Source organism: Pseudophryne corroboree, chromosome 12 (assembly GCF_028390025.1).
Source record: "Pseudophryne corroboree isolate aPseCor3 chromosome 12, aPseCor3.hap2, whole genome shotgun sequence".
NCBI classification, from domain to species: domain Eukaryota; kingdom Metazoa; phylum Chordata; class Amphibia; order Anura; family Myobatrachidae; genus Pseudophryne; species Pseudophryne corroboree.
The window spans coordinates 71,652,703-71,680,511 of NC_086455.1; the positions used below are offsets into that span (position 1 = coordinate 71,652,703).

Below are 27,809 nucleotides of genomic sequence, written 5' to 3' on the forward strand. Positions count from 1 at the left end.
AGCAGGAGCGCCAATCTTATTGGCCGCATACAGGACAAACAGAGCCTCTGTTTTCCTAATTCTAGCCGTCCTGGCTATATAAATTTTTAAGGCCCTGACTACGTCCAGGGACCAGGAATCCTCCAGGTCACCGGTAGCCACCGGCACCACAATAGGTTGATTCATATGGAACGATGAAACCACTTTAGGCAAAAATTGCGGACGTGTCCTCAATTCAGCTCGATCCACATGAAAAATCAAGTAGGGGCTCTTGTGTGATAGAGCCGCCAATTCTGACACTCGCCTTGCTGATGCTAAGGCCAACAACATGACCACCTTCCAGGTAAGAAATGTCAACTCAACCTTGTTAAGTGGTGTGATTAATCAGTGTGATTTTAGGAACTGCAACACCACGTTCAGGTCCCATGGTGCCACTGGAGGCACAAAAGGGGGCTGAATGTGCAGCACTCCCTTTACAAACGTCTGGACTTCTGGAAGAGAAGCCAATTCCTTCTGAAAGAAAATCGAGAGGGCCGAAATCTGTACCTTTACCGAGCCTAATTTCAGGCCCATATCCACTCCTGTCTGTAGGAAGTGGAGAAGACGACCCAGATGAAAATCTTCCGTAGGTGCATTCTTAGTCTCACACCAAGACACATACTTTCGCCAGATACGGTGATAATGTTTTATCGTCACCTCCTTCCTAGCCTTTATTAAAGTAGGAATGACCTCTTCCGGAATCCCCTTTTTTGCTAGGATTCGGCGTTCAACCGCCATGCCGTCAAACGTAACCGCGGTAAGTCTTGAAATACACAGGGCCCCTGCTGCAACAGGTCTTCCCTCAGAGGAAGAGGCCAGGGGTCTCCTGTGAGCATCTCTTGTAGATCCGAGTACCAGGCCCTTCGAGGCCAGTCTGGGACAACGAGTATCGTCTGTACTCTTCTTCGTCTTATGATCCTCAACACTTTCGTGATGAGAGGAAGAGGAGGAAACACGTAGACCGATTCGAACACCCACGGTGTTACCAGTGCGTCTACTGCTACTGCCTGAGGGTCCCGAGACCTGGTGCAATACCTCCGAAGTTTTTTGTTGAGGCGTGACGCCATCATGTCTATTTGAGGAGTTCCCCAAAGACGTGTTACGTCTGCAAAGACTTCTTGATGAAGTCCCCACTCTCCTGGATGGAGATCGTGTCTGCTGAGGAAGTCTGCTTCCCAGTTGTCCACTCCTGGAATGAAGACAGCCGACAGAGCGCTTACATGATTTTCCGCCCAGCGAAGGATCCTTGTGGCTTCCGCCATCGCGACTCTGCTTCTTGTCTCGCCTTGGCGGTTCACATGAGCCACTGCTGTGACATTGTCCGATTGAATCCGAACAGGAAGGTTTCGAAGAAAACTCTCCGCTTGTCGAAGGCCGTTGTAAATGGCCCTGAGTTTCAACACATTGATGTGTAGACAGGGCTCCTGGTCTGACCAAAGACCCTGAAAAGTCTTTCCCTGTGTAACCGCTCCCCATCCTTGGAGGCTCGCGTCCGTGGTAACCAGGATCCAGTCCTGAATCCCGAACCGGCGACCCTCCAGCAGGTGAGCACTTTGCAACCACCACAGGAGGGACACTCTGGTTCCTGGGGACAGAGTTATTTTCCGATGTAAGTGCAGATGGGACCCGGACCACTTGTCCAGAAGGTCCCATTGAAAAGTCCTTGCATGGAACCTTCCGAAGGGAATGGCCTCGTAGGCCGCCACCATTTCCCCCAGAACTCGAGTGCATTGGTGAACTGACACCCTTTTCGGTTTTAGCAGGTCTCTGACCATGTTCTGGATGCCTTGGGCTTTCTCTATTGGGAGGAAGACCTTCATTTGTTCCGTATCCAGTATCATACCTAGGAACGGTAGTCGAGTTGTCGGAATCAACTGTGACTTCGGTAGATTTAGAATCCAACCGTGTTGCTGGAGCACTCTCAGAGAGAGCGCCACACTGCTCATCAATTTCTCCCTTGATCTCGCTTTTATCAGGAGATCGTCCAAGTATGGGATAATTGTGACTCCATGCTTGCGCAGGACCACCATCATTTCCGCCATTATCTTGATGAAAATCCTCGGTGCCGTGGAAAGTCCAAACGGCAACGTCTGAAATTGGTAATGACAATCCTGTACAGCGAATCTCAGGTATTCCTGATGGGGGGCATATATGGGGACAAGAAGGTACGCATCCTTTATGTCCAGAGACACCATAAACTCCCCCTCCTCCATGTTGGCTATTATCGCCCTGAGAGATTCCATTTTGAATTTTAATCTTTTTATGTACAGGTTTAGGGATTTCAGATTCAAAATCGGTCTGACCATACCGTCCGGTTTCGGGACCACAAATAGGGTTGAATAGTAACCTCTTCCCTGCTGGTGCAGGGGAACCTTGATTATCACTTGCTGTATACACAGCGTTTAAATTGCAGCTAACACTACATCCCTTTCCGATGTGGAAGTTGGTAGGGCCGATTTGAAAAATCGGCTCGGGGGCACATCCTCGAATTCCAATTTGTAACCCTGGGAAACTATTTCCAACACCCAGGGATTCAGGTCCGAACTGACCCAGGCCTGACTGAAAAGTCGAAGACGTGCCCCCACCGGTGCGGACTCCCTCAGGGGAGTCCCAGCGTCATGCTGTGGTTTATGGAGCAGCCGGGGAGGACTTTTGTTCCTGGGCACCAGCCGAAGCAGGTGCTCTCTTGCCTCTGCCCTTACCTCTGGCGAGGAAAGAGGATCCCCGACCTCTTTTGGACTTGTGCGACCGAAAGGACTGCATCTGATAGGGTGTTGCTTTCTTTTGCTGTTGGGGAATATATGGTAAAAAAATTTGATTTACCTGCTGTAGCTGTGGAAACCAGGTCCGTCAGCCCATCCCCAAACAATACATCACCCTTATAGGGTAGTACTTCCATATGTTTTTTAGAATCCACATCACCCGTCCATTGGCGAGTCCATAAGGATCTTCTCGCTGAGATAGACATGGCATTGGCCCTAGAAGCTAGCAATCCAATGTCCCTTTGAGCATCCCTCATAAATAAGACTGCGTATTTTATATGGGCTAGAGTTAGGAATATAGTATCCTTATCCATAGTATCAAATTGATCTGTCAGCTCATCTGTCCAAGCTGCAATTGCGCTACACACCCATGCCGACGCAATCGTCGGTCTTAACACAGCACCCGTATGAGAATAAATACCCTTTAAGGTAGTTTCTTGTCTGCGATCTGCAGGGTCCTTAAGGGCCGCTGTGTCAGGAGACGGTAGCGCCACTTTCTTGGACAAGCGCGTCAGGGCCTTGTCCACAGTGGGGGGTGATTCCCAAATCTCCCTGTCCTGCTTAGGGAAAGGGTATGCCATAAAAATTCTTTTGGGGATCTGCGGTCTCTTATCCGGAGTCTCCCAAGCTTTTCCAAAGAACTCATTTAATTCATGAGATGTGGGAAAATTAATAATCCGTTTCTTTTCCTTAAACATGTGTACCCTTGTGTCGGGGACCGAGGGTTCATCCACAATATGCAACACATCCCTTATTGCCACAATCATACACTGAATGGTTTTAGTCACCCTAGGGTGCAATTTTACTTCGTCATAGTCGACACTGGAATCAGAATCTGTGTCGGTAGTAGTGTATTGTGTTAAGGGGCGCTTTTGAGACCCCGACGGGCCCTGTGAGTCGGTCCAATCTGAGGATTGACCGCCTGATGTCCCCCCTAAACCAGCCTCATCAAGCCTTTTATGTAAAGATGCCACACTTGCATGCAACGTATGCCACATGTCCATGCAATCTGGAGTAGGCACAACCGACGGGAACACACCACTCATTTGCTCCACCTCCTCCTTGGAGAAGCCTTCTGCCTCAGACATGTCGACACACACGTACCGACACCCCACACACAGGGATTAACCTATAAGGGGACAAAACCCCAACCAGGTCCTAATGAGAGACAGAGAAAGAGTATGCCAGCACACACCAGCGCTTAACAACACTGGGAAAAAATATATATATATATCCAGATAGCGCTTTTTTATATATATTATGTCAATTCCCACTCACTGCGTTGCCAAAGTGCCCCCCTCCTCTTTTTTCCAGCCTGTGTTCAGCAGGGGAGAGACCAGGGAGCCAGCGTTTTCTTTCTCATGCAGCTTCTGTGGATAAAATGGCGCTGGTTAGTGCTGAGGATCAAGCCCCGCCCACCCGACGGCAGGCTTCGGTCCCAGTGATTTTACAATAAAATGGCGGGGGATCAGCGATTTACTGCCTCCGCAGTTTAATCCCACTGTATTTCTGCCAAAATGTGATGTTTATTGCTGCCCAGGGCGCCCCCCCCTGCACCCTTCAGTGCTTGTGTGTGTGTGTGTGTGTGTGTGAGCAATGGCGCGCAGGTCATGAAGATCTGATGTCTTCTGCCGCCTAAGATGTCTTCTGTCTTCTCTATCCGCTTCTACCTTTGGCATCTGTGAGGAGGACGGCGGCGCGGCTCCGGGACGAACCCCAGGTAAAACCTGTGTTCCGACTCCCTCTGGAGCTAATGGTGTCCAGTAGCCTTAGAAGCAGTGCCCAACTTAACAAGCCAGCTCTGCTTCTCTCTCCTCGGTCCCACGATGCAGGGAGCCTGTTGCCAACAGGACTCCCTGAAAATAAAAATAACCTAACAAAATTCTTTTTCCACAGAAAACTCTGGAGAGCTCTCTGCAGTGCACCCATTCTCCTCTGGGCACAAGATCTAACTGAGGTCTGGAGGAGGGGCATAGAGGGAGGAGCCAGTGCACACCCATAGTCAAAGTTCTTTTTAGGTGCCCTATCTCCTGCGGAGCCCGTCTATACCCCATGGTCCTTACGGAGTCCCCAGCATCCTATAGGACGTAAGAGAAATGTAATTTACCTTGACATAACTGCAAATAGTGAAATTAAAGGTTTCGTTCCATACAGGATCACTGGTGTTTGATATGGTCTTTGTCTGTAAGACTTTATTGGTGCAGGTTGGAAGCCACAGACACGCATAACAATCGGCATTGCTCACTGTGTAGAAGAGACAATCAGGTAGATGACCAAGGAGCAACACCTTGCTTAGATGTGTCCATAATTCTTCTCATTAGCAATTTGCAAAACGAAATGGCTATTTTTAGTACATTCTACTTTTTTCCCCCCAGTATTGTTTTTTTTAATCACACCAAAACATTAACAGAAATGGAGAGAAAACATGGGGAACAAGTACAGCATTTGTGGACACATGCATAAGAACATTGGGTCAACTACACAGAAAGGGAGAAAGGACAACCCCACCCTTACCCCCTGTAAATTAACATAGGTGCATTGTCTAAAATAAAGTTAAAAACAAAACCACTCAACCCTGGTCTGTCAGGTTCTGTTTAGTTTGTGTCCCCGGAGGGGGCGCTAGTGGGTCAGTGGAGGTAGGATGGAAGAAGTGAGGAGGCCGGATTGGATTCCTGCGCATGTGCGCAATGTTGTTTATTAAACAATAGGCTTTAAACAATATGGCAGCAGGAATACTTGATAACAACAGAAACAAATGCAATTGTGAATATGCAGCGTGGAAGCTGAGAGTCTATGGCAAAGTCTGTATGGTAAGTTCAATCGATCAGGGGATCGATGTGTCGGTATGGGAACCGATAGTTGTTGGACCATGGAGCCAGCAGAGATGTTGGTGGAAATAGCAAACCTGGTAGCAATTGCAGGAGACGAGTGTTAAAGTTCTCAGTGCAGTTTGAATAACACTGGCAGCTTGCAGGCTGATGAACAGGTGTAGATGACGAGATGCACCTGGAGGAGAGTCTCTACTGCAGAGGGCTGGAGCACACTGTAGCTGGTAAAGGTGTGAAGCTAGAACTCAAGTGCAAGGGTTGCTGGTGCTTGTGGTTCCACGGTAGTACAGGAACAAACTGGAAGGCAAAGCAGGTAAACGGAGGAACTGGACAACGGAGCCAAAGACACAGGTCATAGGAGTGACACGAAGTCCAGGACAAGGACTGACTCACCCTGCTGCTCCTGATATACCCCCCGGTCTGCAGGCATTGGCTAGAAGGGAAACGAGGAGGTGCGGCCAAGCTCCGGATTGGCTGATGCGGCAGTCTGAGGAAAGCTGTCATGGCGGCGCCCATGCCGTGGCCCGGCGGGAACGCGGCGTGCATGCACGCCCGCTGACAACAGGAGCGTTCCTAGGCCCAGGATGGCATCCGGCGACAGGGAGACCAGCGACCGCGAGACGTAGGAACCCCGGACGGAGTCCGCACCGACGGACAGATGCAGCTGTGGTAAGTCGATTCCTGACATGGTCCCAGCAGACCCAGCAGAAGCATGGTGGCCTATGAGCAACAGGCAGATCCCAGACCGTCAGTAACAAATTTGTGCCGGCTAATCTTCTACTGTATTTCTGTAACACATTTCATATTTGTGGATATTTATAGAAATCAATGATAAAAAATTGTTTATTTGCTTTAAACGGAACATTAACCTCTTTGCCATTCAGGATGTTCTCACCCCTGTGCTGAGCCTATCTGGGAACTTTTTGGGCTGGTCTCACTGTGATGAGATATTGGAATCTCTTAGAACAGTGTGGTTCTTGATGCCATCAAATACATATTGGCAATGAAACTTTCCAGCTGGCCCGATGTGGAAGTCTAAGCACAAATTATGCTCACACTGGAAGGTGGATCCTCCCTTCTGCACTGGTTTCTCCATGCATTTCACTACTTTCCTTAGAGGGTCTGTTCTCCAAACACACGTATTAAAGCTAAACTTACCTAGAATGTTATCAAGGAGCACTCTGGTACACTAATGAAATTACCATTTAAAAAAACAAACAAAAAAAAACTTATTTCTGAATTACGTTATTTTATATTTGGTGTTCAAAAAATAATAAAAAAAAAATAAAAAAAAAAAAATAAAAAAAAAAAAAAAACTTACTCCAGTCTGCCCATGGGATGTGTGCGGCTTGTATAATTTTGACAGATAACAAGCAGATTACACTTTCTTCCTAGAAAAAAAAGTATATAAGGACACATAATTGTTACCAGACTTAGCATTGTAATGTTCTATTAGCACATACTTTCTACAAAATACACTTATTATTATTAACTTTTATTAGAGGCGTCCCAAGGTGTAGGTGGTGGCCCACATGGTAAAGCTAGGGTATTGGAGCATACATACAATACTGTACATAATGGAAGACCATAGCATAAGATTACACGGGTGAGGGTAGGGCAACACGCGAGTCGTGGGTGGGACAGTAAATGGTACCTGTACATATTGCCTGTAGATGTTAAGGGCCTCAAATTTGTTAAAGTCAATTTTTAATCCAGATTGACGGAGAGGTTTTAGTGATTGGGATTAATGCATGAACTGCTCACAAGGATTATTTGTAATCATGGTCCCCTATATTATCTCCAGATATATCTGAATTGTATTTCCCCAAGCCCATACATTTTACTTGTAATGTCTACAGGCCTAAAGGACTATAAGTGCTGGTGACAGGCCCATGTTGGCCATCAGTCTAAAGGAAATATAGGGGCATATCCAATCCTTACAACTTGGACTGTAATGGCAGAGGGGGTTATTCAGGCGTGATTGCAATTTCCCTGTGTTTGGCGCTAATGGCCCACGCACAGGTCCCGTACTGCTCACGTGTGCCCCGGCCAATGCGATCACATCGCATTTACCTGATTGACAGGTAGAGGCGTTCGTGGGGTGGGCGGGGTTCAGCGACAGGCCATGGGGAGGGGGTGCCACGGGGAAAATCGGGGCAGGTCAGCGGCGTTTTCGGGCGGCTTTGTTATGTCACACACAGCCACTCTAATGGAAAAAATGGTGGTGGGCCACCTACCTTCGCAGCCGGGCTGCAGAGGCAAGGTATTATCCACAGTTGCTGCGACCGCAATTCAATGGATGACACGGTCAGCATGCTGGGCGGCCTTGCCCTGCGATGGGCGGCCCCCAGCATGCGGAAAAAAAAGGATTGCAGATTCTGCTTTTTAGCAGACTCTGCAGTCCAACCTGAATAACCCCCATAGTTTGGGAAACTCTGATCTGGGTCCTCTTCAGTACATCTTTATGGGAAAACTGAAGTGCTGTTACTGAGTGCACTGCAGCACTGCAACTACAAGATGTTAGCTGATATTTCAGAGACAGACCTTGGTGGCCTACTTGTAGAATTTTACGGATATCGTTTGTTGAGCTTCATTGAGAATTTAGTTCTGTCTGGACAGGGTGAATCAGAGACCTGAGAAAATGATGGGGAAGAGAATGGGATGACAGAGTACAATGGAAAGTCACAGTCCAGGGACCCACTGAGGTAAATGGGGGATACCTAACAAAACTATGTAAATAATCATTTCATGAGGTTTGTCTCGTCTCCAGAATTCATGAGCAGTGGTAGCCATGGCCCCTTTTCAGTATTTTACCCCACTACAGCTGACAATTGGGAATCAGAGCTTATGCCATCAATTACACTTTCAGTATTCACATGGATACTGATACCCAGCTGAAATAAAGTCTGCTGATGCAGCCCCCCCCCCCCCCCATTATCTCAAAACAAACCTCAGCTGACTATGAGTGTGCCTTGCTACAGCACAGAGTGCAAACTGCCTTTAGACAATGGAGCCCTGGGGCGCAGGTAACTGCACCAGCAAAAATAATTGCTGGGCCCCTAAGCTTCGTTCTAATGAATAATGTGGCCCAGCATGGTACACACCCCAACGCCTCCCACTGCTAGGGAGTAGGGACAGACCATGTAGAGGAAATGGGAATTTGTATGAGAGCGGGAAGGGGGGTGTTGGTGGCGGATGGGGCGGAGCAGTGGTGGACGGGTTGCAGAGGAATGGGAGTGGGGGCAGACTACGGTCACCTACGTCCTTTTAGTAGTGAAAAAAATAAAATAAAAAAAACACAGAATTTGACACATCATCAATTTCAGAACTATAAACCTGATAATAAACCTTTTAAGTAAGTTGCAATAACATTGAAATGAGTTCTGCAGTGTTATTAAACTTTTAAGCAGGGCAGAGGAGCAGCTGTGTGAGCAATGATGAGGGAACCTGCTGCAGGTGAGGCAACTCAGGTTTGAGGAGAGATGGACTCTGTCTTCAAAACTTTACTTCCTGTTGCTAAAAACCCTCAAATGATGGCCTGAGTAGTTATATATGGGTCCTGGAAATACTGTAGCCGGTAAGCAGTGAGTTGCAAAAGAGTATTGCCGACATTACAGTCAGGAAAAGTGGCTTCACTTTTATTATTTCCTCTTTTAAAATGTTTTTGAAAGTTATTATCTGGATTAATTAGGGCTGTAGTGACAGGTTTTGTTCCTCCACCTCCTCAGCACTGACTGAGATGGAAAATGCAGCGTTTCTAGGAATTATTGGGCCTCTCCATTGTCCCATAGATTTGCATGTTTTGCTGTCAGCACAAAACAAATTGAGTAAGGAGGAAAGTGATGAAATGTATATATAAAAACTATGCAAATGAGTCCAGGAAACAATATAGTATTGCCAGGATTCTGCAGAGATGTTTGCAATCTGACATTCCCATTTGTGTGTGTTGCTTGTGCCTAATAGTGTGCTATATAATAGGAGTTGGGGCTGATGTGTATTAATGGATTTTTCACACACAAAAAAATGGGAAAAAAAAAACACTTCACATATTAATGCTGAAACATAGGAGATAACATTATTGCTGGAACCACACAACACAGTGGTTCTTGCAGTATTATTTGAATGCTGCAAAGTGCTACCATAAGTGCTTCTTTGGCACTGTAGAAATGGGGTCTATTTACTAAGCCTGCACCTGTAATTTTTCAAACATGGCCAGTAACGTGACAGTTAGGAGCTGATTGGCTGGTCCACTTATCTCCGTGCAAGGCTTAGTAAATAGACCCCATTGTCTAGAGTTCACATTATGAAGTGTCTGCCCTGGGGTGCAGTGCTCTATGGGAGTAATTCAGAGTTGATTGCAGCAGCAAATTTGTTAGCAGTTGGGCAAAACCATGTGCACTGCAGGGGGGCAGATATAATGGGTGTGGTTCATCAAAACGACAGTGTCTAGGTCGACAATGTTTAGGTCGACATGGATGGAAGGTCGACAGGGTTTCTAGGTCGACAGGTCTAAAGGTCGACATGAGGATTTATTTATTTTGTGTTTTCTTCGTAGAGTAACCGGGATCCCAAATTAGTGCACCGCGTTTGCTCGCCATGCTTCGGGCATGGTGCCTTCGCTCCGCTACCGCTTCGCTCGGCACACTTTACCGTTCCAATCGTAGTCCACGTGGATCGTTAAGTATGAAAAAATTCAAAAAAAGAAAAAAAGTGAAAAACTCATGTCGACCTTTAGACCTGTCGACCTAGCACATGTCGACCTAGAAACCCTGTCAACCTTCCATCCATGTCGACCTAGTGAATGTCAACCTATAGTGGTCGACCTAAACATTGTCGACCTAGACACTGTCGATCTTCAGACCGGATCCCGGCATAACGTGCAGAGAGAGAGTTAGATTTGGGTGGGGTGTGTTCAAACTGAAATCTAAATTGCAGTGTAAAATAAAGCAGCCAGTATTTACCCTGCACAGAAACAAAATAACCCAAACAAATCTAATTATTTCTGCAAATGTTATATCTGCCCCACCTCCAGTGCACATGGTTTTGCCCAACTGCTAACAAATTTGCTGCTGCGATCAACTCTGAATTACCCCCTATGTGCAGTATCCAGGTGCCACAAATCTGTTATGGGCTCAGAGATCACTATGTATTTGAAATTATTATTGTGGAATCTGTCTCCTCATGATGATCATTAGAAAATATGGGGGGTGTTCAATTAGGGCCGTTTTTTCACTATTTTTTAGCAGGGACATCTTTTTACCTAGGCAAAAAATTTGGCAGGAGCGAAAAACATGTAGATCGGCGAATCCACATGTTTTCGCAATTGCACCAGCGAAAATGAGGGTGATTTTTTGAGGCATTTTTACCCAATGCCTTTTCACTAAAATGGCCCACAATTGAATTCGCAGGGGGGTGAATTAGATAGCACTGAAATTGTCAGTGCTAATTGAATACCTGCCTATGGTGGTCATTCCGAGTTGTTCGCTCGCTAGCTGCTTTTAGCAGCTTTGCAAACGCTAGGCCGCCGCCCTCTGGGAGTGTATCTTAGCTTAGCAGAATAGCGAACGAAAGATTAGCAGAACTGCTACTAAATAATTCCTTGCAGTTTCTGAGTAGCCAGTGCACTATCTCACACTAGCTCAACCTGTAGTAACCAGAGGCACTTAGCATATTCTTGGCCAGGGCTATGAGCTTACCCACCGCATCAAGGTAGCCTCTCATTGGGTAAGTCCCTAACACTAACTATAGGGGTTCAGGTCCGGGGGGCAGGACACCCCAGAGCCACCCAGCCAGACAACCCAAGGGCATCGCAGGAGTGATAAAAATATAAGGTTAAAGAGGTAGGAGCAGCTGTTGCTGCATGTGTGAATAATGTGAGGAGTAAAAGAAAATTATGTGAAGGTGTTACATATATATAAAACAAACTATAAGGGCCATGGAGTGATGAAATAGTGTTAAATTGCGATGCCCCAGGGACACCCAGCCACGGCAGGCACAGGGAGCCCCGCACCCCAGAGAATCCCCCCAATATGGACTGCCATATTAAACAGAATGTAGGAGTCTTACCTCAGTGTGCTCATTCCAAATGTAAAGGCTAGAGTGTTGGGCTATTTAAAATCAGAGGGGTGGGTGGGGCAGGGTGCTAAATTAGGGTGAAGGTGTCTCCTACCTTCAAAAATGTATGAATACATCAGTTACAGAGGGAAAAGGGCCCTAATTTGCACACCTTAATTAGGTAGTGAGGTGCTACTCTGCTTGAGACTTAGTGCACCTGCTACCTTTTCCCTCTGTACACTTTACTAAGTCTCAAGCAGAGTAGCACCTCACTACCTAATTAAGGTGTGCAAATTAGGGCCCTTTTCCTTCTGTAACTGATGTATTCATACATTTTTGAAGGTAGGCGACACCTTCACCCTAATTTAGCACCCTGCCCCACCCACCCCTCTGATTTTAAATAGTCCAACACTTTACATTTGGAATGAGCACACTGAGGTAAGACTCCTACATTTTGTTTAATATGGCAGTCCATAATGGGGGGAATTCTCTGGGGTGTGGGGCTCCCTGTGCCTGCCGTGGCTGGGTGTCCCTGGGGCATCGCAATTTAACACTATTTCATCACTCCATGGCCCTTATAGTTTGTTTTATATATATGTAACACCTTCACATAATTTTCTTTTACTCCTCACATTATTCACACATGCAGCAACAGCTGCTCCTACCTCTTTAACCTTATATTTTTATCACTCCTGCGATGCCCTGGGGTTGTCTGGCTGGGTGGCTCTGGGGTGTCCTGCCCCCCGGACCTGAACCCCTATAGTTAGTGTTAAGGACTTACCCAATGAGAGGCTACCTTGATGCGGTGGGTAAGCTCATAGCCCTGGCCAGGAATATGCTAAGTGCCTCTGGTTACTACAGGTTGAGCTAGTGTGAGATAGTGCACCTGCTACCTTTTCCCTCTGTACACTTTACTAAGTCTCAAGCAGAGTAGCACCTCACTACCTAATTAAGGTGTGCAAATTAGGGCACTTTTCCCTAGTTTCTGAGTAGCTCCAGACCTACTCCTAGATTGCGATCACCTCAGTCCGTTTAGTTCCTGGTTCGATGTCACAAACACGCCCTGCGTTTGGCCAGCCACTCCCACGTTTTACCTGGCACGCCTGCGTTTTTTAGCGCAGTCCCTGAAAACGGACAGTTTCCGGCCAGAAACACCCACTACCTGTCAATCACACTACGATCACTCGAGCGTGGAAAAAACGTCGCTCGAGCTTGTGTAAATCTACTAAGTTTTGTGTTAAATAACTAAGCGCATGCGCGCTGCATAGCATGCGCATTTTCTACCTAATCGCTCCGTTGCGAAAAACGGCGAGTGAACAACTCGGACTGACCACCAATGTCTCTAATAATAATAATTAGATTTTTAATATAAAGATTGATCTGTTTTAGAAAGTTCTAGGAGCTAACATTAGTAAGTTCGTGAGGTCCATTATGATAGTTAACCTAGGTCATTTTCACTCGTCAGTGTGCCATAATCTGACACAAGGTTGGAGCTGCATGAGTGTCTGCTATCTTCAGTAGAACATAAAAACTACAATAATATAGAAGGTGCGCATATAAAAGTATAACAATTTATTAAAATACAATATAAAAAAATCTAGAAACCGCACTGTGGAAATCAATGATATTATAGTTCATTCAAAGTCCATAATTATAGATTGGTTACAAGTGAATTTAAATCCATCTCATGAATTGACATGGATTCAGACCACCAATGTGAGGTTGATTCCGCAGGTGATGGTAATGTTATGTGGTCACAACGGCAAAGTTATTGGTACTTTCAATGAGCCACCATTATGCTACGACCACTCCCCCCGCCGCAAACGTGATGCTCACCACCTAGATCAGGGGTGGGGAACCTTTTTTCTACCAAGGGCCATTTGGATATTTATAAAATCCTTCGAGGGCCATACAAAAATCATCAACTTAAAAATTAGCCTGCCCCCAGTCAGTAGTTATGCCCCCAGTCACTTGTTATGCCCGATTAGATTTGCCCCCAGTCAGTTGTTATGCCCGATTAGATATGCCCACTGTCAGTTGTTATGCCCCATTAAATATGCCCTCTGTAGTTATGCCCCAATTAGATATGCCCCCTGTAGTTATGCCCCATTACATATGCCCCCTAGTAGTGCCGCTTACACACGCACACGCACATTAAAAGAAATAAAAAAAAACACTATGCTCACCAGCCCTGCTCCTGCTTCCGAACCGCTGCCCTCCCTCTCCTCGAAACTATGGGAGATGTCATGACGTCTCTCCCATAGCGCCGCACAGCCACACATGTACACTGCCTGAGCCAGAAGCTGGAGCTCAGCGGGCGCTCTGCATCTCCTCTTGTTTAGGTGAGATGTCATGACATCTCTCCCATAGCGCAGCACAGCCACACATGTACACTGCCTGAGCCAGAAGCTGGAGCTCAGCGGGCGCTCTGCATCTCCTCTTGTTTAGGTGAGATGTCATGACATCTCTCCCATAGCGCAGCACAGCCACACATGTACACTGCCTGAGCCAGAAGCTGGAGCTCAGCGGGCGCTCTGCATCTCCTCTTGTTTAGGTGAGATGTCATGACGTCTCCCATAGCGCCGCACAGCCACACATGTACACTGCCTGAGCCAGAAGCTGGAGCTCAGCGGGCGCTCTGCATCTCCTCTTGTTTAGGTGAGATGTCATGACGTCTCTCCCATAGCACCGCACAGCCACACATGTACACTGCCTGAGCCAGAAGCTGGAGCTCAGCGGGCGCTCTGCATCTCCTCTTGTTTAGGTGAGATGTCATGACGTCTCTCCCATAGCGCCGCACAGCCACACATGTACACTGCCTGAGCCAGAAGCTGGAGCTCAGCGGGCGCTCTGCATCTCCTCTTGTTTAGGTGAGATGTCATGACGTCTCTCCCATAGCGCCGCACAGCCACACATGTACACTGCCTGAGCCAGAAGCTGGAGCTCAGCGGGCGCTCTGCATCTCCTCTTGTTTAGGTGAGATGTCATGACGTCTCTCCCATAGCTCCGCACAGCCACACATGTACACTGCCTGAGCCAGAAGCTGGAGCTCAGCGGGTGCTCTGCATCTCCTCTTGTTTAGGTGAGATGTCATGACGTCTCTCCCATAGCGCCGCACAGCCACACATGTACACTGCCTGAGCCAGAAGCTGGAGCTCAGCGGGCGCTCTGCATCTCCTCTTGTTTAGGTGAGATGTCATGACGTCTCTCCCATAGCGCCGCACAGCCACACATGTACACTGCCTGAGCCAGAAGCTGGAGCTCAGCGGGCGCTCTGCATCTCCTCTTGTTTAGGTGAGATGTCATGACGTCTCTCCCATAGCGCCGCACAGCCACACATGTACACTGCCTGAGCCAGAAGCTGGAGCTCAGCGGGCGCTCTGCATCTCCTCTTGTTTAGGTGAGATGTCATGACGTCTCTCCCATAGCGCCGCACAGCCACACATGTACACTGCCTGAGCCAGAAGCTGGAGCTCAGCGGGCGCTCTGCATCTCCTCTTGTTTAGGTGAGATGTCATGACGTCTCTCCCATAGCGCTGCACAGCCACACATGTACACTGCCTGAGCCAGAAGCTGGAGCTCAGCGGGCGCTCTGCATCTCCTCTTGTTTAGGTGAGATGTCATGACGTCTCTCCCATAGCGCCACACATGTACACTGCCTGAGCCAGAAGCTGGAGCTCAGCGGGCGCTCTGCATCTCCTCTTGTTTAGGTGAGATGTCATGACGTCTCTCCCATAGCGCTGCACAGCCACACATGTACACTGCCTGAGCCAGAAGCTGGAGCTCAGCGGGCGCTCTGCATCTCCTCTTGTTTAGGTGAGATGTCATGACGTCTCTCCCATAGCGCCACACATGTACACTGCCTGAGCCAGAAGCTGGAGCTCAGCGGGCGCTCTGCATCTCCTCTTGTTTAGGTGAGATGTCATGACGTCTCTCCCATAGCACCGCACAGCCACACATGTACACTGCCTGAGCCAGAAGCTGGAGCTCAGCGGGCGCTCTGCATCTCCTCTTGTTTAGGTGAGATGTCATGACGTCTCTCCCATAGCACCGCACAGCCACACATGTACACTGCCTGAGCCAGAAGCTGGAGCTCAGCGGGCGCTCTGCATCTCCTCTTGTTTAGGTGAGATGTCATGACGTCTCTCCCATAGCGCCGCACAGCCACACATGTACACTGCCTGAGCCAGAAGCTGGAGCTCAGCGGGCGCTCTGCATCTCCTCTTGTTTAGGTGAGATGTCATGACGTCTCTCCCATAGCGCCGCACAGCCACACATGTACACTGCCTGAGCCAGAAGCTGGAGCTCAGCGGGCGCTCTGCATCTCCTCTTGTTTAGGTGAGATGTCATGACGTCTCTCCCATAGCGCCACACATGTACACTGCCTGAGCCAGAAGCTGGAGCTCAGCGGGCGCTCTGCATCTCCTCTTGTTTAGGTGAGATGTCATGACGTCTCTCCCATAGCACCGCACAGCCACACATGTACACTGCCTGAGCCAGAAGCTGGAGCTCAGCGGGCGCTCTGCATCTCCTCTTGTTTAGGTGAGATGTCATGACGTCTCTCCCATAGCGCCGCACAGCCACACATGTACACTGCCTGAGCCAGAAGCTGGAGCTCAGCGGGCGCTCTGCATCTCCTCTTGTTTAGGTGAGATGTCATGACGTCTCTCCCATAGCACCGCACAGCCACACATGTACACTGCCTGAGCCAGAAGCTGGAGCTCAGCGGGCGCTCTGCATCTCCTCTTTTTTAGGTGAGATGTCATGACGTCTCTCCCATAGTGCCGCACATGTACACTGCCTGAGCTGGAGCTCAGCGGGCGCTCTGCATCTCCTCTTGTTTAGGTGAGATGTCATGACGTCTCTCCCATAGCGCCGCACAGCCACACATGTACACTGCCTGAGCCAGAAGCTGGAGCTCAGCGGGCGCTCTGCATCTCCTCTTGTTTAGGTGAGATGTCATGACGTCTCTCTCATAGCGCCGCACAGCCACACATGTACACTGCCTGAGCCAGAAGCTGGAGCTCAGCGGGCGCTCTGCATCTCCTCTTGTTTAGGTGAGATGTCATGACGTCTCTCCCATAGCGCCGCACAGCCACACATGTACACTGCCTGAGCCAGAAGCTGGAGCTCAGCGGGCGCTCTGCATCTCCTCTTGTTTAGGTGAGATGTCATGACGTCTCTCCCATAGCGCCGCACAGCCACACATGTACACTGCCTGAGCCAGAAGCTGGAGCTCAGCGGGTGCTCTGCATCTCCTCTTGTTTAGGTGAGATGTCATGACGTCTCTCCCATAGCGCCACACATGTACACTGCCTGAGCCAGAAGCTGGAGCTCAGCGGGCGCTCTGCATCTCCTCTTGTTTAGGTGAGATGTCATGACGTCTCTCCCATAGTACCGCACAGCCACACATGTACACTGCCTGAGCCAGAAGCTGGAGCTCAGCGGGCGCTCTGCATCTCCTCTTTTTTAGGTGAGATGTCATGACGTCTCTCCCATAGTGCCGCACATGTACACTGCCTGAGCTGGAGCTCAGCGGGCGCTCTGCATCTCCTCTTGTTTAGGTGAGATGTCATGACGTCTCTCCCATAGCGCCGCACAGCCACACATGTACACTGCCTGAGCCAGAAGCTGGAGCTCAGCGGGCGCTCTGCATCTCCTCTTGTTTAGGTGAGATGTCATGACGTCTCTCCCATAGCGCAGCACAGCCACACATGTACACTGCCTGAGCCAGAAGCTGGAGCTCAGCGGGCGCTCTGCATCTCCTCTTGTTTAGGTGAGATGTCATGACGTCTCTCCCATAGCGCAGCACAGCCACACATGTACACTGCCTGAGCCAGAAGCTGGAGCTCAGCGGGCGCTCTGCATCTCCTCTTGTTTAGGTGAGATGTCATGACGTCTCTCCCATAGCGCCGCACAGCCACACATGTACACTGCCTGAGCCAGAAGCTGGAGCTCAGCGGGCGCTCTGCATCTCCTCTTGTTTAGGTGAGATGTCATGACGTCTCTCCCATAGCGCCGCACAGCCACACATGTACACTGCCTGAGCCAGAAGCTGGAGCTCAGCGGGCGCTCTGCATCTCCTCTTGTTTAGGTGAGATGTCATGACGTCTCTCCCATAGCGCCGCACAGCCACACATGTACACTGCCTGAGCCAGAAGCTGGAGCTCAGCGGGCGCTCTGCATCTCCTCTTGTTTAGGTGAGATGTCATGACGTCTCTCCCATAGCGCCGCACAGCCACACATGTACACTGCCTGAGCCAGAAGCTGGAGCTCAGCGGGCGCTCTGCATCTCCTCTTGTTTAGGTGAGATGTCATGACGTCTCTCCCATAGCGCCACACATGTACACTGCCTGAGCCAGAAGCTGGAGCTCAGCGGGCGCTCTGCATCTCCTCTTGTTTAGGTGAGATGTCATGACGTCTCTCCCATAGCACCGCACAGCCACACATGTACACTGCCTGAGCCAGAAGCTGGAGCTCAGCGGGCGCTCTGCATCTCCTCTTGTTTAGGTGAGATGTCATGACGTCTCTCCCATAGCGCTGCACAGCCACACATGTACACTGCCTGAGCCAGAAGCTGGAGCTCAGCGGGCGCTCTGCATCTCCTCTTGTTTAGGTGAGATGTCATGACGTCTCTCCCATAGCACCGCACAGCCACACATGTACACTGCCTGAGCCAGAAGCTGGAGCTCAGCGGGCGCTCTGCATCTCCTCTTGTTTAGGTGAGATGTCATGACGTCTCTCCCATAGCGCCGCACAGCCACACATGTACACTGCCTGAGCCAGAAGCTGGAGCTCAGCGGGCGCTCTGCATCTCCTCTTTTTTAGGTGAGATGTCATGACGTCTCTCCCATAGCGCCGCACAGCCACACATGTACACTGCCTGAGCCAGAAGCTGGAGCTCAGCGGGCGCTCTGCATCTCCTCTTGTTTAGGTGAGATGTCATGACGTCTCTCCCATAGCACCGCACAGCCACACATGTACACTGCCTGAGCCAGAAGCTGGAGCTCAGTGGGCGCTCTGCATCTCCTCTTTTTTAGGTGAGATGTCATGACGTCTCTCCCATAGCGCCGCACAGCCGCACATGTACACTGCCTGAGCCAGAAGCTGGAGCTCAGCGGGCGCTCTGCATCTCCTCTTGTTTAGGTGAGATGTCATGACGTCTCTCCCATAGTGCCGCACATGTACACTGCCTGAGCTGGAGCTCAGCGGGCGCTCTGCATCTCCTCTTGTTTAGGTGAGATGTCATGACGTCTCTCCCATAGCGCCGCACAGCCACACATGTACACTGCCTGAGCCAGAAGCTGGAGCTCAGCGGGCGCTCTGCATCTCCTCTTGTTTAGGTGAGATGTCATGACGTCTCTCCCATAGCGCAGCACAGCCACACATGTACACTGCCTGAGCCAGAAGCTGGAGCTCAGCGGGCGCTCTGCATCTCCTCTTGTTTAGGTGAGATGTCATGACGTCTCTCCCATAGCGCCGCACAGCCACACATGTACACTGCCTGAGCCAGAAGCTGGAGCTCAGCGGGCGCTCTGCATCTCCTCTTGTTTAGGTGAGATGTCATGACGTCTCTCCCATAGCGCCGCACAGCCACACATGTACACTGCCTGAGCCAGAAGCTGGAGCTCAGCGGGTGCTCTGCATCTCCTCTTGTTTAGGTGAGATGTCATGACGTCTCTCCCATAGCGCCACACATGTACACTGCCTGAGCCAGAAGCTGGAGCTCAGCGGGCGCTCTGCATCTCCTCTTGTTTAGGTGAGATGTCATGACGTCTCTCCCATAGCACCGCACAGCCACACATGTACACTGCCTGAGCCAGAAGCTGGAGCTCAGCGGGCGCTCTGCATCTCCTCTTGTTTAGGTGAGATGTCATGACGTCTCTCCCATAGCGCCGCACAGCCACACATGTACACTGCCTGAGCCAGAAGCTGGAGCTCAGCGGGCGCTCTGCATCTCCTCTTTTTTAGGTGAGATGTCATGACGTCTCTCCCATAGTGCCGCACATGTACACTGCCTGAGCTGGAGCTCAGCGGGCGCTCTGCATCTCCTCTTGTTTAGGTGAGATGTCATGACGTCTCTCCCATAGCGCCGCACAGCCACACATGTACACTGCCTGAGCCAGAAGCTGGAGCTCAGCGGGCGCTCTGCATCTCCTCTTGTTTAGGTGAGATGTCATGACGTCTCTCCCATAGTACCGCACAGCCACACATGTACACTGCCTGAGCCAGAAGCTGGAGCTCAGCGGGCGCTCTGCATCTCCTCTTTTTTAGGTGAGATGTCATGACGTCTCTCCCATAGTGCCGCACATGTACACTGCCTGAGCTGGAGCTCAGCGGGCGCTCTGCATCTCCTCTTGTTTAGGTGAGATGTCATGACGTCTCTCCCATAGCGCCGCACAGCCACACATGTACACTGCCTGAGCCAGAAGCTGGAGCTCAGCGGGCGCTCTGCATCTCCTCTTGTTTAGGTGAGATGTCATGACGTCTCTCCCATAGCGCAGCACAGCCACACATGTACACTGCCTGAGCCAGAAGCTGGAGCTCAGCGGGCGCTCTGCATCTCCTCTTGTTTAGGTGAGATGTCATGACGTCTCTCCCATAGCGCCGCACAGCCACACATGTACACTGCCTGAGCCAGAAGCTGGAGCTCAGCGGGCGCTCTGCATCTCCTCTTGTTTAGGTGAGATGTCATGACGTCTCTCCCATAGCGCCGCACAGCCACACATGTACACTGCCTGAGCCAGAAGCTGGAGCTCAGCGGGCGCTCTGCATCTCCTCTTGTTTAGGTGAGATGTCATGACGTCTCTCCCATAGCGCCGCACAGCCACACATGTACACTGCCTGAGCCAGAAGCTGGAGCTCAGCGGGCGCTCTGCATCTCCTCTTGTTTAGGTGAGATGTCATGACGTCTCTCCCATAGCACCGCACAGCCACACATGTACACTGCCTGAGCCAGAAGCTGGAGCTCAGCGGGCGCTCTGCATCTCCTCTTGTTTAGGTGAGATGTCATGACGTCTCTCCCATAGCGCCGCACAGCCACACATGTACACTGCCTGAGCCAGAAGCTGGAGCTCAGCGGGCGCTCTGCATCTCCTCTTGTTTAGGTGAGATGTCATGACGTCTCTCCCATAGCGCCGCACAGCCACACATGTACACTGCCTGAGCCAGAAGCTGGAGCTCAGCGGGCGCTCTGCATCTCCTCTTGTTTAGGTGAGATGTCATGACGTCTCTCCCATAGCGCCACACATGTACACTGCCTGAGCCAGAAGCTGGAGCTCAGCGGGCGCTCTGCATCTCCTCTTGTTTAGGTGAGATGTCATGACGTCTCTCCCATAGCACCGCACAGCCACACATGTACACTGCCTGAGCCAGAAGCTGGAGCTCAGCGGGCGCTCTGCATCTCCTCTTGTTTAGGTGAGATGTCATGACGTCTCTCCCATAGCGCCGCACAGCCACACATGTACACTGCCTGAGCCAGAAGCTGGAGCTCAGCGGGCGCTCTGCATCTCCTCTTGTTTAGGTGAGATGTCATGACGTCTCTCCCATAGCACCGCACAGCCACACATGTACACTGCCTGAGCCAGAAGCTGGAGCTCAGCGGGCGCTCTGCATCTCCTCTTTTTTAGGTGAGATGTCATGACGTCTCTCCCATAGTGCCGCACATGTACACTGCCTGAGCTGGAGCTCAGCGGGCGCTCTGCATCTCCTCTTGTTTAGGTGAGATGTCATGACGTCTCTCCCATAGCGCCGCACAGCCACACATGTACACTGCCTGAGCCAGAAGCTGGAGCTCAGCGGGCGCTCTGCATCTCCTCTTGTTTAGGTGAGATGTCATGACGTCTCTCTCATAGCGCCGCACAGCCACACATGTACACTGCCTGAGCCAGAAGCTGGAGCTCAGCGGGCGCTCTGCATCTCCTCTTGTTTAGGTGAGATGTCATGACGTCTCTCCCATAGCGCCGCACAGCCACACATGTACACTGCCTGAGCCAGAAGCTGGAGCTCAGCGGGCGCTCTGCATCTCCTCTTGTTTAGGTGAGATGTCATGACGTCTCTCCCATAGCGCCGCACAGCCACACATGTACACTGCCTGAGCCAGAAGCTGGAGCTCAGCGGGTGCTCTGCATCTCCTCTTGTTTAGGTGAGATGTCATGACGTCTCTCCCATAGCGCCACACATGTACACTGCCTGAGCCAGAAGCTGGAGCTCAGCGGGCGCTCTGCATCTCCTCTTGTTTAGGTGAGATGTCATGACGTCTCTCCCATAGTACCGCACAGCCACACATGTACACTGCCTGAGCCAGAAGCTGGAGCTCAGCGGGCGCTCTGCATCTCCTCTTTTTTAGGTGAGATGTCATGACGTCTCTCCCATAGTGCCGCACATGTACACTGCCTGAGCTGGAGCTCAGCGGGCGCTCTGCATCTCCTCTTGTTTAGGTGAGATGTCATGACGTCTCTCCCATAGCGCCGCACAGCCACACATGTACACTGCCTGAGCCAGAAGCTGGAGCTCAGCGGGCGCTCTGCATCTCCTCTTGTTTAGGTGAGATGTCATGACGTCTCTCCCATAGCGCAGCACAGCCACACATGTACACTGCCTGAGCCAGAAGCTGGAGCTCAGCGGGCGCTCTGCATCTCCTCTTGTTTAGGTGAGATGTCATGACGTCTCTCCCATAGCGCAGCACAGCCACACATGTACACTGCCTGAGCCAGAAGCTGGAGCTCAGCGGGCGCTCTGCATCTCCTCTTGTTTAGGTGAGATGTCATGACGTCTCTCCCATAGCGCCGCACAGCCACACATGTACACTGCCTGAGCCAGAAGCTGGAGCTCAGCGGGCGCTCTGCATCTCCTCTTGTTTAGGTGAGATGTCATGACGTCTCTCCCATAGCGCCGCACAGCCACACATGTACACTGCCTGAGCCAGAAGCTGGAGCTCAGCGGGCGCTCTGCATCTCCTCTTGTTTAGGTGAGATGTCATGACGTCTCTCCCATAGCGCCGCACAGCCACACATGTACACTGCCTGAGCCAGAAGCTGGAGCTCAGCGGGCGCTCTGCATCTCCTCTTGTTTAGGTGAGATGTCATGACGTCTCTCCCATAGCGCCGCACAGCCACACATGTACACTGCCTGAGCCAGAAGCTGGAGCTCAGCGGGCGCTCTGCATCTCCTCTTGTTTAGGTGAGATGTCATGACGTCTCTCCCATAGCGCCACACATGTACACTGCCTGAGCCAGAAGCTGGAGCTCAGCGGGCGCTCTGCATCTCCTCTTGTTTAGGTGAGATGTCATGACGTCTCTCCCATAGCACCGCACAGCCACACATGTACACTGCCTGAGCCAGAAGCTGGAGCTCAGCGGGCGCTCTGCATCTCCTCTTGTTTAGGTGAGATGTCATGACGTCTCTCCCATAGCGCTGCACAGCCACACATGTACACTGCCTGAGCCAGAAGCTGGAGCTCAGCGGGCGCTCTGCATCTCCTCTTGTTTAGGTGAGATGTCATGACGTCTCTCCCATAGCACCGCACAGCCACACATGTACACTGCCTGAGCCAGAAGCTGGAGCTCAGCGGGCGCTCTGCATCTCCTCTTGTTTAGGTGAGATGTCATGACGTCTCTCCCATAGCGCCGCACAGCCACACATGTACACTGCCTGAGCCAGAAGCTGGAGCTCAGCGGGCGCTCTGCATCTCCTCTTTTTTAGGTGAGATGTCATGACGTCTCTCCCATAGCGCCGCACAGCCACACATGTACACTGCCTGAGCCAGAAGCTGGAGCTCAGCGGGCGCTCTGCATCTCCTCTTGTTTAGGTGAGATGTCATGACGTCTCTCCCATAGCACCGCACAGCCACACATGTACACTGCCTGAGCCAGAAGCTGGAGCTCAGTGGGCGCTCTGCATCTCCTCTTTTTTAGGTGAGATGTCATGACGTCTCTCCCATAGCGCCGCACAGCCGCACATGTACACTGCCTGAGCCAGAAGCTGGAGCTCAGCGGGCGCTCTGCATCTCCTCTTGTTTAGGTGAGATGTCATGACGTCTCTCCCATAGTGCCGCACATGTACACTGCCTGAGCTGGAGCTCAGCGGGCGCTCTGCATCTCCTCTTGTTTAGGTGAGATGTCATGACGTCTCTCCCATAGCGCCGCACAGCCACACATGTACACTGCCTGAGCCAGAAGCTGGAGCTCAGCGGGCGCTCTGCATCTCCTCTTGTTTAGGTGAGATGTCATGACGTCTCTCCCATAGCGCAGCACAGCCACACATGTACACTGCCTGAGCCAGAAGCTGGAGCTCAGCGGGCGCTCTGCATCTCCTCTTGTTTAGGTGAGATGTCATGACGTCTCTCCCATAGCGCCGCACAGCCACACATGTACACTGCCTGAGCCAGAAGCTGGAGCTCAGCGGGCGCTCTGCATCTCCTCTTGTTTAGGTGAGATGTCATGACGTCTCTCCCATAGCGCCGCACAGCCACACATGTACACTGCCTGAGCCAGAAGCTGGAGCTCAGCGGGTGCTCTGCATCTCCTCTTGTTTAGGTGAGATGTCATGACGTCTCTCCCATAGCGCCACACATGTACACTGCCTGAGCCAGAAGCTGGAGCTCAGCGGGCGCTCTGCATCTCCTCTTGTTTAGGTGAGATGTCATGACGTCTCTCCCATAGCACCGCACAGCCACACATGTACACTGCCTGAGCCAGAAGCTGGAGCTCAGCGGGCGCTCTGCATCTCCTCTTGTTTAGGTGAGATGTCATGACGTCTCTCCCATAGCGCCGCACAGCCACACATGTACACTGCCTGAGCCAGAAGCTGGAGCTCAGCGGGCGCTCTGCATCTCCTCTTTTTTAGGTGAGATGTCATGACGTCTCTCCCATAGTGCCGCACATGTACACTGCCTGAGCTGGAGCTCAGCGGGCGCTCTGCATCTCCTCTTGTTTAGGTGAGATGTCATGACGTCTCTCCCATAGCGCCGCACAGCCACACATGTACACTGCCTGAGCCAGAAGCTGGAGCTCAGCGGGCGCTCTGCATCTCCTCTTGTTTAGGTGAGATGTCATGACGTCTCTCCCATAGTACCGCACAGCCACACATGTACACTGCCTGAGCCAGAAGCTGGAGCTCAGCGGGCGCTCTGCATCTCCTCTTTTTTAGGTGAGATGTCATGACGTCTCTCCCATAGTGCCGCACATGTACACTGCCTGAGCTGGAGCTCAGCGGGCGCTCTGCATCTCCTCTTGTTTAGGTGAGATGTCATGACGTCTCTCCCATAGCGCCGCACAGCCACACATGTACACTGCCTGAGCCAGAAGCTGGAGCTCAGCGGGCGCTCTGCATCTCCTCTTGTTTAGGTGAGATGTCATGACGTCTCTCCCATAGCGCAGCACAGCCACACATGTACACTGCCTGAGCCAGAAGCTGGAGCTCAGCGGGCGCTCTGCATCTCCTCTTGTTTAGGTGAGATGTCATGACGTCTCTCCCATAGCGCCGCACAGCCACACATGTACACTGCCTGAGCCAGAAGCTGGAGCTCAGCGGGCGCTCTGCATCTCCTCTTGTTTAGGTGAGATGTCATGACGTCTCTCCCATAGCGCCGCACAGCCACACATGTACACTGCCTGAGCCAGAAGCTGGAGCTCAGCGGGCGCTCTGCATCTCCTCTTGTTTAGGTGAGATGTCATGACGTCTCTCCCATAGCGCCGCACAGCCACACATGTACACTGCCTGAGCCAGAAGCTGGAGCTCAGCGGGCGCTCTGCATCTCCTCTTGTTTAGGTGAGATGTCATGACGTCTCTCCCATAGCGCCGCACAGCCACACATGTACACTGCCTGAGCCAGAAGCTGGAGCTCAGCGGGCGCTCTGCATCTCCTCTTGTTTAGGTGAGATGTCATGACGTCTCTCCCATAGTGCCGCACAGCCACACATGTACACTGCCTGAGCCAGAAGCTGGAGCTCAGCGGGCGCTCTGCATCTCCTCTTGTTTAGGTGAGATGTCATGACGTCTCTCCCATAGCACCGCACAGCCACACATGTACACTGCCTGAGCCAGAAGCTGGAGCTCAGCGGGCGCTCTGCATCTCCTCTTGTTTAGGTGAGATGTCATGACGTCTCTCCCATAGCACCGCACAGCCACACATGTACACTGCCTGAGCCAGAAGCTGGAGCTCAGCGGGCGCTCTGCATCTCCTCTTGTTTAGGTGAGATGTCATGACGTCTCTCCCATAGCACCGCACAGCCACACATGTACACTGCCTGAGCCAGAAGCTGGAGCTCAGCGGGCGCTCTGCATCTCCTCTTTTTTAGGTGAGATGTCATGACGTCTCTCCCATAGTGCCGCACATGTACACTGCCTGAGCTGGAGCTCAGCGGGCGCTCTGCATCTCCTCTTGTTTAGGTGAGATGTCATGACGTCTCTCCCATAGCGCCGCACAGCCACACATGTACACTGCCTGAGCCAGAAGCTGGAGCTCAGCGGGCGCTCTGCATCTCCTCTTGTTTAGGTGAGATGTCATGACGTCTCTCCCATAGCGCAGCACAGCCACACATGTACACTGCCTGAGCCAGAAGCTGGAGCTCAGCGGGCGCTCTGCATCTCCTCTTGTTTAGGTGAGATGTCATGACGTCTCTCCCATAGCGCCGCACAGCCACACATGTACACTGCCTGAGCCAGAAGCTGGAGCTCAGCGGGCGCTCTGCATCTCCTCTTGTTTAGGTGAGATGTCATGACGTCTCTCCCATAGTACCGCACAGCCACACATGTACACTGCCTGAGCCAGAAGCTGGAGCTCAGCGGGCGCTCTGCATCTCCTCTTGTTTAGGTGAGATGTCATGACGTCTCTCCCATAGCGCCGCACAGCCACACATGTACACTGCCTGAGCCAGAAGCTGGAGCTCAGCGGGTGCTCTGCATCTCCTCTTGTTTAGGTGAGATGTCATGACGTCTCTCCCATAGCGCCACACATGTACACTGCCTGAGCCAGAAGCTGGAGCTCAGCGGGCGCTCTGCATCTCCTCTTGTTTAGGTGAGATGTCATGACGTCTCTCCCATAGTACCGCACAGCCACACATGTACACTGCCTGAGCCAGAAGCTGGAGCTCAGCGGGCGCTCTGCATCTCCTCTTTTTTAGGTGAGATGTCATGACGTCTCTCCCATAGTGCCGCACATGTACACTGCCTGAGCTGGAGCTCAGCGGGCGCTCTGCATCTCCTCTTGTTTAGGTGAGATGTCATGACGTCTCTCCCATAGCGCCGCACAGCCACACATGTACACTGCCTGAGCCAGAAGCTGGAGCTCAGCGGGCGCTCTGCATCTCCTCTTGTTTAGGTGAGATGTCATGACGTCTCTCCCATAGCGCAGCACAGCCACACATGTACACTGCCTGAGCCAGAAGCTGGAGCTCAGCGGGCGCTCTGCATCTCCTCTTGTTTAGGTGAGATGTCATGACGTCTCTCCCATAGCGCCGCACAGCCACACATGTACACTGCCTGAGCCAGAAGCTGGAGCTCAGCGGGCGCTCTGCATCTCCTCTTGTTTAGGTGAGATGTCATGACGTCTCTCCCATAGTACCGCACAGCCACACATGTACACTGCCTGAGCCAGAAGCTGGAGCTCAGCGGGCGCTCTGCATCTCCTCTTGTTTAGGTGAGATGTCATGACGTCTCTCCCATAGCGCCGCACAGCCACACATGTACACTGCCTGAGCCAGAAGCTGGAGCTCAGCGGGTGCTCTGCATCTCCTCTTGTTTAGGTGAGATGTCATGACGTCTCTCCCATAGCGCCACACATGTACACTGCCTGAGCCAGAAGCTGGAGCTCAGCGGGCGCTCTGCATCTCCTCTTGTTTAGGTGAGATGTCATGACGTCTCTCCCATAGCACCGCACAGCCACACATGTACACTGCCTGAGCCAGAAGCTGGAGCTCAGCGGGCGCTCTGCATCTCCTCTTGTTTAGGTGAGATGTCATGACGTCTCTCCCATAGCGCCGCACAGCCACACATGTACACTGCCTGAGCCAGAAGCTGGAGCTCAGCGGGCGCTCTGCATCTCCTCTTTTTTAGGTGAGATGTCATGACGTCTCTCCCATAGTGCCGCACATGTACACTGCCTGAGCTGGAGCTCAGCGGGCGCTCTGCATCTCCTCTTGTTTAG

The 27,809-nt window shown here is 51.6% G+C and overlaps 1 protein-coding gene across 4 annotated transcripts in view; it reads right to left on the reverse strand.

The window, feature by feature from the left end:
• The window catches only part of LOC134980700 (uncharacterized), a 151,562-nt gene that overhangs the window by 8,949 nt on the left and 114,804 nt on the right, over window positions 1-27,809 (reverse strand). For 2 of the 4 annotated variants that reach the window (XR_010190460.1, XM_063947629.1), the window contains exons 2-3: window positions 6,930-6,999; window positions 4,888-5,024 (exon numbers count right to left, since the gene is read on the reverse strand). Coding sequence is in view for 3 of the 4 variants with exons in the window: in XM_063947629.1 (XP_063803699.1) it covers window positions 4,888-5,018 (131 nt within the window). In the remaining variant the exon portion in view is untranslated. The remainder of the gene's footprint in view (window positions 1-4,887; window positions 5,025-6,929; window positions 7,000-27,809) is intronic. The other 2 variants (XM_063947630.1, XM_063947631.1) reach the window with 1 other exon arrangement.